Raw genomic sequence first — 12,086 nt, 5'->3', positions numbered from 1 at the left:
TTAACGTGCCAGGTGCATAGAATCCTAAATTTGGCATCACACATTACTGATGTCCATGCAGTATAATATACTGGTGCATCATCACTCATAAAGCAGTTTACAGACAGCAGTCCAACTTTGTCCCTAATACACTGAAAAAATTTTTGCATTGAACCTAAATTTACTCTATTGCTTAGGCAAAAAGCAGCAGGAAATCCTGAATTAAACTCGTCTATGACTAAAACTGTCGATAATTGAAAATCGTAAGCATTAGTCCCATGTGTGCTATCGATGCATATGCTATCGGATCCAAACTTTAAAAGCATATGCTTTTGAACGTTTGTCATTATGATGATGCAGAAGTCACTAATTTCCAAGTGCTGATCTGCTGCTTCTCCTTGGAATTTTACAAAAAGAACTGGATTATCATCTAAACATTTTATTTTTTCTATCCTTAAACTGACAGCATCAGTTGGATGATATTGTTCATCATTACCAATACAGTAAGAATTAGAAATGTTATGTATGTCTTTTTTTGTCAATAAATGCTCCCTGTAAATGTCTTCTTTAATACTATTCCTTGTGGAATCTAATATTTTCTGTGGTGGAATGCCTTCATTTAACTTACCTGAAAATATTGCATTTATATGCTAATGTTGTATAATAATGTCTGTTTTATATTGAATTTCACAATCAAGTTCATAAAGAAACTTACCTGCAATCACTTCTCGCAAATCTTTTGTTAATGGCAAATGTTCTAGATCTACTGTGTGTCCCACGTGTGTTTGGAAATATAAAATCTTAATTATGCCATTACTGGTAACTTCAATAGTAGATGGACAGTGCCCCTCTATTTTGCAGGTACCTTGTGATTTTATAGCTCTTACACCTTTACTTTTAGAATTATAAAATCCAGATCGATTACAAAGGAAGTAACTCTTTTTCCCACCTTCTTTAAGAGTTATTGTACTTCTCAAAAAGTAAGAAATTTTTTCTCTTCGTTCTTCCTCACTTTTCCATTGTAAGAAATCTAAATTTGAAGGGTAAACATTAGCCTACATACAATATAAAAGCCCATTATAATTGTGAACTATTGAATCTTTAAAACAAAATTACTAATTTAAAACTAACCAAAATCTTATTTTGGCACTGATTGTAAATAGATACTGGTCACTTTAGCAGAATATTTTTTCTCTTCAAGAAGAGGAACCTATGTCTAATTGCTCTCAAAACTGATAGTTTTATTTAAAATCTACACTGAAATAAAGTTGCCTAATTTTAAGTCAGAGGCGTAGCTAGAGGGGGGCATCTGTCCCCGGGCGCAGAATCCAAGGGGCGCCAAACTGATGTTACGACATTTTAGAATTAAATGTTTTTCATCCTTGGCAAGCAGTAGAGGGGCACGAAACCTTTAGTTGTCCCTGGGCGCTGAAAACCCTAGCTACGACTCTGTTTTAAGTTATACATTGGCATATTTTTCTTCCTATTTGACAGTTACTAGTACTCGTGTTCCAGCTAAACAAGACTTAAAAAACATATTCCCCAAAGTTGTATAATAATGCAAGAAATTTATTCTTAAGAGACAAATTGTCATCAGACATTTTCCATAACATGAGTGTCATCTGGCCTATGTCTAAAGTAAAAAAACTTTGTAGCCTGTTTCTTGATAACTGATACAATGTGTATAGGTTATTAAAATTTTAAGACATCGAATAAATTTCTTTAAGTAGTTTTAAAATAACATATAATAAATTTTAAGCCTCATTTACATATAATAAAATAAGTGTGTATCATTATGATACTAAACTTACAATTGAAGGTTGCCACTTTAATAAAGATTTTACTAATTTTTTTATTAGGTCCACATCATTTTTGATATCTTCAATATACATATGCATTAAGAGATCCATTTGTGTAATAACAGGATAGTCTTTTTTTTTTAATGAAGCACTGAATTACACGTATAAGTAATTATGCAGCAGTGCATCTCTATATATGTTTTTATTATTTAGAAAATGTTTACTTCATATTTCAAATAGTTGAGGAAGAGAAATATTACTTTGAAATATTTTTACTGAAGAATAATGGGGGTTTATCAGGCTAACAGAAAAAAGCAAGATGCTAAGGAAATTATTCTGTTATCAATTATACTCACAAAAATAGATGTATTTTATTCCCCAGCTTGATGAATGAATTTGCAAAAATGGTAATTTGTACTCAGTTTGGGGCTATTCAAATTAAAAACGTTTATCGCAGAAAATGCAAATTTCTAATATCTTACCTTCATATGTATTAAATGTCATTTCAACGGAGTTAAGAGTGTATCCATGTTGATCTCTTGCGTGATTTCTTAACTCTTCAAACGTTCTACATGAAAAATTGCAGGCATTAATAGGACATTTCAAATTTCCTTCAGCCACAACAGGTACTTTATGTACTTCCTGAATGTGTTCATATAAAACCTTTTTCTTTTTGTACTTTTTGCAGCAGTACATACATTCAAATACTGCTATCTTTTCATATTCCATTGTTATAACAAAAAGTTATGTACTGCAATAGAAAATAAAAACTTATTTTGTCATCAGATATATTAAGAAATGAATAAAAACTAGTAGCATATGATATTAAAATATTTAATGTTTGACACAAAAAAATGGTAGCATATGATATTAAAATATTTAATGTTTGACTGAAACTAACACGGCTTGCTATTCTGAAACATTTTTCATTTTTCTTTGTTCAACAAAGGAAATTTCCGCTAAATTTATCTGTTCTCAAAAGGCAATATATGAAAAATAAATAGATTACAAAAAGTTTGTCTCAAAAATAAATACTTTACAATAATTTGTAATCACATGTTTAATTACAAGCAAACAATAACTAAATTACCAATTAAAATATTTTATCAAAAAGCACTTTTAGCCCGCCAAAAAATATAACTGCAGAGCTCAGCAAACAAGCAACCGAAAATGGCAGGTAATCCTGTGGGGTAAATCTAAAACATCCCGCTTTTGACGTCACATGTGACGTGTACCGTTGACCAATCAAATTTTCCTGCCGAGTTGAAATTTAGTCGCTCCCCCCGTAGCCCAGTAAGAAGATGTCTGACATGTTGATGTTTGACATGATGATGTTGGTGAAAAATTGGACAGGTCATTATAATCATAGTCACAGATATTAATGGCTGCATTGTTGTTTTTAGTCTGGCTTTCATGAAATTTCTTGGTAAGGTTGGTTCTTGGCAAGGCAGTGCTTAAACTGCGCCGGAGCCCGGCTCCGGTCAACACCGACTCTACTTCAAGCCTAAGCGCGCGGTTCGAAAATTCCTGTGACGTCACGACTTCTGGTCATAATAAACTTCGGAACGCATGCAGTGGCTCTTTTCTGATTGCTGAAGCTTCTTACGTTGTGCGAACGCTGAACCAGAATACTTTGATTTTTTTATGGTTTTAAAGTTGGATGTATTTTAGAGAGGTAAGAATACATTACTTTACTTCTGTAAATTTATTTTTTTCTAATTATATAAACATTTTTAGGCGTATGTTCTAGTATACATGTGTTATTTCTGGTAGAGACAAGGCTGCTGTGCTATGTATAATTTCTTTTTGAATAATGTTGTGTCAGCCCATCGTAGAATAAACGGGCTTTGCATAATTATATTACCTGATCTGTTTCAGAATAAAACATTTTTTTATGGACCTGTATAAATTTGATGTTATAATATAAGCTAACACAGCTTATTCTTAAAATTTTACATCCCATTAGCTATACACTATAACTATTTACTCCTTTTTATATTTAAAAATAATTAATTTATATTTTATACATAACTGTTTACTCCCTTTTATATATTAATTTAAATAAAAACATTTCATTTATTAAAATGCCGGGTTGCTGTGTACCATTATGTAAGGGAAACTACCCAACAGGACCAAAAGTGTCTGTATTCTCCTTTCCTAAAAATGAAGATTTGAAAGAGAGAGTGGCTTTCTGCAATCCAACGGAACGACTTTTCACCCAAAAAGAGTTCAAAGGTAAGTAAAGTAGAGTTATTAATTAACAGTGTATATTCTAATTACATATAAGAGTTCATTCAGAAATTTTTAAATGATAATATTTTGTTACATAAACCAGGATATACAGAAATAAAGGATTGAAATAGAGTTTTAATCACTGCAGATATTCTCTGGTTCTATCTGTGAAATGAATATTCTTTACTACAAATGCTCAGAATGAACCCTCTGATTTTTAAACTATTACTATTAACATAAGGGTTTTTTTTTTTTTTTTAATTTTCTCTAAAGGTTTGTGAATTGCATTTCAAGGAAAGTGATTTTAAAGTTGAAGCTTCAGCATTTGATTCTAAGAATGGAATTTTAATTTCTGCTCCACTTCAGGTGCGTAGATTAAAAGAAAATACAGTGCCATCGATATTTAAGGACTATCCATCTGTATACAGTTCAAAAAGTAGCACCATTGTACGAGAAGATCCTGATGCAAAAAAAACTGCCCGCTAGTGCCATAATTTACAGAAAGCATTGCGTGAAAGCCTTAAAGAATATGAAATGTATAATAATGATTTGAAAATTAATTGTTCTAATGATATTTTGTCATGTATTGATCACTATGGAATATCAGCATTTTGGCATGTATACACAGTTCCAGATACCTCAACTGTTTACTTTATTCATATTGTTTTTAGTTCTGGGCCATCAATTGATTATTCTGTAGTTGTGAATGACAATCAAGAAATGTCTGTATTTATTAAATAAAAATCTATTATGCAATTATCTCCTTACACATTCCCACATAAAGTTACAAATTTTAATGAAATTAGGACTGTTTTAGATAAATTGGCTAATCTTCAAACCAAAGAGTTAAATTCAAAATTAACCATAACAATTGATATAATTAATGAATTACTGCAAACTATCTCTAACAACAAAAATGAGAGCATTATTAAATTTTTGCAAGACTAGATGAATCTTTTACTTTGCCCTAAAAATAATTTTAGATTGTTAAATACTATATTACCACATGCATATAAATTTTTAAGGGATAGTGGCAATATTATTATGCCTCATCCTTCGACTTTAAAAAAAATTTGTAGCAATTTAGTATTGTCACCGTGTAATGAAACTATTGCTGAAAATTTTTTTAATTATATAAAAAATCGTGTAACTTTCCTTGAGGATCGAGAAAGAAAAGTGATTCTTTTGGTAGATGAAATTTATGTTCAGCCATATTTTGATTACAAAGGAGGCTCTGTCGTTGGGGCTGCATTTGATTCTTCCAGTCCGGCAACCAGTGCATTTGCTTTTATGATATCCAGTTTGGAATCTTCATTCAAAGAGGTAGTACATATTATGCCTGTTAACACAATAAATTTTGAAACATTACATTATGTAATTAAAAAAGTGATTAGAGGTCTTGAAAATATGGGAATTATTGTTATTTGTGTTATTACAGACAACAATGCAATAAATAGAAAAGCCATGAGTTTGTTTTCAAATCCACCACGTAATTCATTTGTTTACAAACATCCAATGAATGGGAATAGGCCTCTTTTCTACATAATAGATGCAGTTCATTTATTTAAAAATATAAGGAACAATTGGCTGAACCAGAAAAATCCTGGTACATGTATGTTTTTTCCAAATATTGAAGGTCTTTCAAATAAGCACTTCAAAACTGCTTCGTTTATGTCTTTGAGAAAGCTACATGAAATTGAAAATGACCAACTGATTACATTTTCTAATGGTTTAACTCTAAAAAGTCTTTCACCTTTAAATTCAGAGAAACAAAACATTGAACTGGTTCTTAAGATTTTCAATAAATTTACTATTGAAGGTCTGATTCATTTGGGTCCTTTGCATGAAATACCACACTATTCAGATACATCTGAGTTTATATCCATAATATGCAAATGGTGGGATATTATGAATGTTAAAACTATGTTTAAAGGTATACATCGAAAGAGTGAATTTATGAAGCCATTAACAGCAGATGATTCTGATTCAAAAGTAATTTTCCTCAATCAGTTTCTTAACTGGTTAGATGCATGGGAATCAATGAAATGTTCAACAGGCATGCTTACAAAAGAAACATGCAGTTATCAAACAAACTACTTATGGTATACTGGAGTTGACTAGATATTGTGTTGAAGAGCTTGGAATGAAATATATACTTCCAGTCAAAATTCAGACTGATGCTCTTGAAGCCCGGTTTGGTAAATACAGACAACTTTCTGGTTCTCAGTATCATATTTCAATGAGACAGTTATTAGAATGTGAAAAAAAATTAAGAATACAATCAAGTACTAAGTTAGAATTGATTGTTAAAAATACTACTGTCCCTTTAACATCATTTGAATATGATGATAATCTTCATGATATTATAGAATGAGATAATACAGTATATTACCCATCATTAAATATTATGGAGAGTGATGTGAAGGGAATTAGTAGCCATCTGCCAGTTCTGACTTATTTGGGTGGTTACTGTTGTCATGCAGTTTTAAAGAAAGTAAAATGCTGTAACTGCAAACAAAACATTACAATAAATTCCACAGTTAATCATGATCAAACGTATGATCTTATAAAGAATCTTGATCGTGGTGGACTCAGGTGGCCAAAACCATTTATTGTAAATATAATTATGTATAATTATTTAATTGTAAATAAGCTGTGTAGTGAAGAATATAAAGATTTTTTGTTGGAACAAAATCAGAGGAAAATTGTAGCAAATTTGACTTTTAAAATTTTAGAATTAAAAGAAATGCTCTTTGATGATATTATTTGTGATAATGGTCATACAAAAGTATAAGCAAACTGATAATTTGGATATCAACAAATATCATGCTCAAGAATCTTTGCAATAGGAAAAATGACGATATTAAGTCCAATAAAGAAAAAAAAAAAAACTTCAGACACTTGCAAAGTAACATTGATGCTGTCTTTAAAAGTAATTTTTTAAAGTTCTCTCAAGCTGCATCTTTGCTAAATATCTATGTGTCATCTTTGGTGAGCAGCTGAGATTTAAGAAGCATGTTTGTTATATATTTAAATTGCTTTATACCAAAATTTATTTTGGACTTGTATATATTATTCTTTGGTTATTTAACCAAGTTTTTAATATTACTCAAGATTTTATATAATTTTTAATTTGTTTTATACTAAGTTACTTCTCAAGGTCCTGAAATTTCTATATTGTATTTACAAGCGCCTTTGCTAAATATCTACGTGTCATCGTTGCTGAGCAGCTGAGATTTAAGAAGCATATTTATTATACATTTAAATGCTAAATATCATAATTTATTCTGGACTTGTAGATATTATTCTTTGGTTATTTAGTTATTTAACCAAGTTTTCGGTATTACTGAAGATTTTATATTATTTAAAATTTTCTTTATACTCAGTTACTTCTCAAATTCCCAAAGTTTCTATTTTGTATTTCAAATGTGTTTCTTAAAATGTTCGTCATTATTTAAGATTTTGTATCCTGCAATTACATGGCATAATCATAGTGTAGTAGTGTAGAAAGAACATATTACATGGCATAGTGTAGTAGTGTAGAAAGAACATATTACATGGCATAGTGTAGTAGTGTAGAAAGAAGACAAATTCCATAATGTCTTCTTTCTGCACAATCTAACTCTAATATTTCTATTTATGCAATAATTGTATGGACTCTTTCTGGATAGTACTACATGTTCAGCTCAAGTAATATTTGCTCTTCACATTATTCACAGTGAATAAGCACAAATCAATCTACTAATATACCCGTGTGGTAACCGGGTGTGAAAGAATAGTCCCAATGTAGCTCATACATGTCGTAAAAGGTGACTAAAGTGGGTACCCAGCGTCTGGGGTATAGCCGGGCACCCTGCCCCTGGGGAATATATCAGGGAACTGGTCCTCCAGGTTGTGGGTTGGGTGTTGGGCTAACTATCCCACCCCATAAAAAATCTCACTGTTAAGAAATCCAAAGATAGAATTAGCCGGACTGCTTCTACTGGAAAACGACTTGGAAATGGCCTAGGGACTTTTTGTTTTGGAACATGAAAAATAAGCAAACAGACTAAAAGTTTGAAAAGTTATTGAAATAATTAAATAAAGAATGATGAAGTGTGACTGCAAGGGATGTCCGGTATCCTTTTCTGTCATTGCACTTTTCCTGACATGATAAGGCTCTACCACGTACACTTTGGTAACGAGGCTTGGAAACCTCGGCTAACACCTTGTTGTTTATTAAAAAGAAAAAGAGACATACAGCAATAATTATATTTCATAAGAATAATTTTGACCCAAGCTCTATAAATATACAGTCAAAAGTCGTTAATTCGGACACCCATAATCCGGAATGATCTATAATCCGGACCCCAAAGCTACAAACTTTCTGCGCATGCGTTGCGGTCACGCATGCGCACAGGCGACCTTTACGGCTGCGAATATGTTTGTGCGCATGCGCGTGTAACGTGGAACGGAGGTAAGCTAAAATTATCTAATTCAGTTAATGTTGCAGATTGCGTTGTTCCTTAATCTACGAATTGGATCCGGCTTATTATTTTTTGCAGACTGTTAGAGCAATTTCATAAAAATAAGCTTGAACTTTCGATTATGTCAAATAGAATTTCCGATATATATTTACTAATATGTAATTTGTATCTACAAAGCGAAAGTATATTTTGAAATCCGAAATCTGTTTATCAATTTCACGCCGCGGATTGGAAGTTGATCTGTCAGCACTATCCTTATCTTCAGGGCAGATGTTTTTATTTTATTTGGCTTATAATTCCTTACTAAGTGTAGTATTTCATCTCGATGTACTCCGTCTTTGATATGATTTAAATCAAGTTCCTCGTCATTATAATTCGCTTCCGATAGTGAAGAAAGTGACCCAGAGGTTATTGAAAACGAAAACATTTCGATTGACAAATTAGTCGGTATTCTCAACACAGCAATTATAGGACTTGAACAGCGGAACTTTGTAACTAAACAAGAAATTATGTCTGTTTAATAGAATTAAAGAGAAAGTATTATCACATGAAATGAAGCAACTTACATTGAATATGTAAGTTGTTAATAAAGTATCAAATAAATATTTAGGTTTTTTTTTTTTTTTTTTTTGTAAATCTTGATACCCTTTAGATCATAATTGTTCTTTATTTCATAAATTACCGGTTTCATATTTTTAATTTTGTAATTTCTACATGTCATCTTACCAGATTTAAACTGATGATCTATAATCCGGAAAAATCGATAATCCGGAATCGCCGAAGTCCCGACGAGTCCGGATTAACGACTTTTGACTGTATTATGATATTAATTTATAAGTCTTTACAAAGTTACATACATAGGTCTTTATAACATTTCACCTGTATAATAGTTATATGATATATGATTTTAAAGACTAAAAAATAAATTTGTTCTGTTTTTCTTTCTTTGTTTCAGGTATTCATAACGAAGAAAGGAGTGTTTTTATCATGAAATGGCTCTCAGGTGTAAAAATGCATAGGATATATCTTAGTATATTGAAGTTAAGAATTGGTGCTTTGTGGACTAAAAAATATGTGCAATATCCATTATCACACCACTCTGTTCAAGAATATCGATCAGTCCTGAATGATAAAGAAAATGATTAACAAAGGAATATCTAGAACTTGATTGTGTGCATGATTTAATTCCAAATATAAGTATTGGAATAATTCATCCTCCTTATTTTCAACAAAAACTCTTCATTTGGTAATATACATTTGTTGTCAAGTGTGGTGTCTTGTGTAACAAATCGTCAGTATTATAAAATAGATGGAAAGATCTTTGGTTATTGCAAGAGCTTTATGTGCTGAAGAAGTAAAAAAAGTCCCAGATAATTGTGGATATTATGAAACTGAGTATCATAAGAATGGAAAAATATTTCTTAAACAAATTACCTTGTGATGCATGTAATGGGTATATTTATTTTATTTCATATAATTGTGAATTTAATTATTGATAATAAGCAAACTTTTTTTTTTCCTAAAATGCCATTGGTGTATTGTCATTATTCTATATTGACATGTATTCTCTTACAATTATCATTGAAACCAGAGATTTTATAATAGAATATGGGAAACTTGTGTTGAAGGCCTGTTGATTGAAATACAAGTGACCATTACGTCTTTGGAATTTGCATTCTCATTGCCAATTTTGAAAAGACATTCTTTTACATTTTCTTAAAAAAGTTAACATTATAATGACTTTAGAAGTAAACATTGGCGACTTCATATGAACCAGTCTCATGGCGAGTTTAGCAAAAAATTTGCCGATGGCTTCTCCATAACAGAACTGTACGGGATTCTATATCTGAATATTGCATTAAAAGGAGAGAAAACCATTTATTATGAAGATAATAAATGATTCATATTACGAATGTTCATTTCTTATAATGATCGAGTTTTATATTCTTGCATTGTATTTCTTTTGTGTCAACACACAATAAATTGTGTCGGATTTCAGTTATAATGATAGGTGTAAAGATGCTGTAATAAAATTTGTTATAAATGTACTGTTGTGTATTTTTATTTAGCAGTTGAATTTATGAAAATTTGTATTTTCTAACAAATAAAATTTTATATTTTAATATAAATCCATCTATGGACATTACAACAGATATTATATTCTGGATAATAATTTATTATGCCTTTCCAAAACTAAGTTTAAAATGAAAACAAACTGGAATGCATAATAATTTTTAATGAATAAATAAAATGTGAAATATGAAAAGTATTCTGACATGTCACATTAAGACTGCAATCAAATAAAGAATTCTTTATACGTGCGTTGGTTTTTGTTTACAATTTGCATAGTCTTGAATATTTTACTGATCTAAATTCATTTAAAAAAATTTGGTGTCATGATGAGTAGTGATTTTAGGTAAAAGTTTACAACTGGGTGTCCCTTGTATTTTGGCGCTTCTTTTTTGACGCCAAGATCGGCGTCAGAAAGGCACAATTTCAAAATGGCCGCTATACAAAACCAAAATAACAAGTCAAAGAATCGCACAAGCCCACCAATGGGCAAGCGGTAAAAGCCGCTGAACACTGGTAGTTCGGTCCAGGGTTCGAATCCCGGCAAATGGGCTGGCTGCATGGGCGTTTTTGTGGCTTTCCCCATGTGTAACGTGGATATGAGCCAGTTTACCTTAAAAAGACCTCGGTTTAATCCTAGTATCCGGTGCAAACAGAATTTGGCGACTTTATGATGAGCAGTAAAAACGGGACATATGTGATGAGTAGTAAACGGGTCATTCAAAGAATATATATAGTTATACATAGCATATACTATGTATAAAGTGTATAGTATATACATAGACGTTCTTTGGGTCATTTTTGGTGTTGGCGATAAGTTTCAAAATCGCACCAAGGCTGCACCGTATACTAGGATTTTACCAGTTTAATCCTAGTATCTCGTGCACAAGGGATTTGGCTACTTTTGCCCACTTTATGATGAGCAGTAAACGGGACATATACGATGAGTAGTTAAACAGGTCATTTTGGTGTTGGCGATAATTTTCAAAATTGCACCAAGGCTGCACCATATACTAGGATTTTACCAAGACCTCCACGGGGCATTCCTCCTTTTCCTGTAGTGCCTAAAGGCGGAGCATGTAATAAGTAAAAGGAGTTTTCACTTAATAAAGCATCCTAGAATTGCACAGACTAGGCATTGTGCACTGCTTTACATTTGTCCATGTACACATCAATCTATTTTCATTTAAATAAGGAAGCTAAAACAAAGTTAAAACTATCATGGTAACCTAAAGCGAGGTTTCATCTCCAAAATAAAAAAAAAAAAAAAATGTCGCTAATCAAAGGGGCACCCAATTCTACACTAAAGCCTGATTTTATTTTCTTAATATATATATATAATGTTTAAAAACTGAAATCATTTTTACTTTAAACAATATTCCCGAAAATATATGCTCTCTTGTGTGAAATGTTTACTTTATAATCTGTGCAAAATATTACCATAAATAAAAAAACTTAATTATTTCTTAAATATAAAGTAATTAAATACTTTCATTATCCCTATGATTATAAGAATTATAACTGAAAGGGCATAAACAAA

At 31.3% G+C, this 12,086-nt stretch overlaps 1 protein-coding gene across 1 annotated transcript; it reads left to right on the top strand.

Annotated features, from left to right (window-relative positions):
* The first annotated feature begins 2,199 nt into the window (after positions 1-2,199).
* On the top strand, positions 2,200-10,524 carry LOC118200875 (uncharacterized). The gene is made up of 3 exons (XM_085825531.1): positions 2,200-3,453; positions 3,893-4,013; positions 9,432-10,524. The coding sequence occupies exons 1-3, from the start codon at positions 3,439-3,441 to the stop codon at positions 9,620-9,622; spliced, it is 327 nt and encodes a 108-aa protein (XP_085681657.1). The 5' UTR covers positions 2,200-3,438; the 3' UTR covers positions 9,623-10,524.
* The last annotated feature ends 1,562 nt before the right edge of the window (positions 10,525-12,086 follow it).

Source organism: Stegodyphus dumicola, chromosome 10, assembly GCF_044657685.1.
Source record: "Stegodyphus dumicola isolate Sdum_Otavi_A_Nest chromosome 10, ASM4465768v1".
NCBI lineage: Eukaryota > Metazoa > Arthropoda > Arachnida > Araneae > Eresidae > Stegodyphus > Stegodyphus dumicola.
The sequence above is the reverse complement of the archived record's forward strand: the minus strand, read 5'-3'. Positions and strand labels throughout refer to the sequence as shown.

Bases quoted from the DNA above. Each gene is read 5' to 3' on its own strand.
- LOC118200875 (XM_085825531.1), top strand. The intron at 4,014-9,431 runs GTAAGTAAAGTA...TCTTTGTTTCAG, and splicing joins CACCCAAAAAGAGTTCAAAG to GTATTCATAACGAAGAAAGG.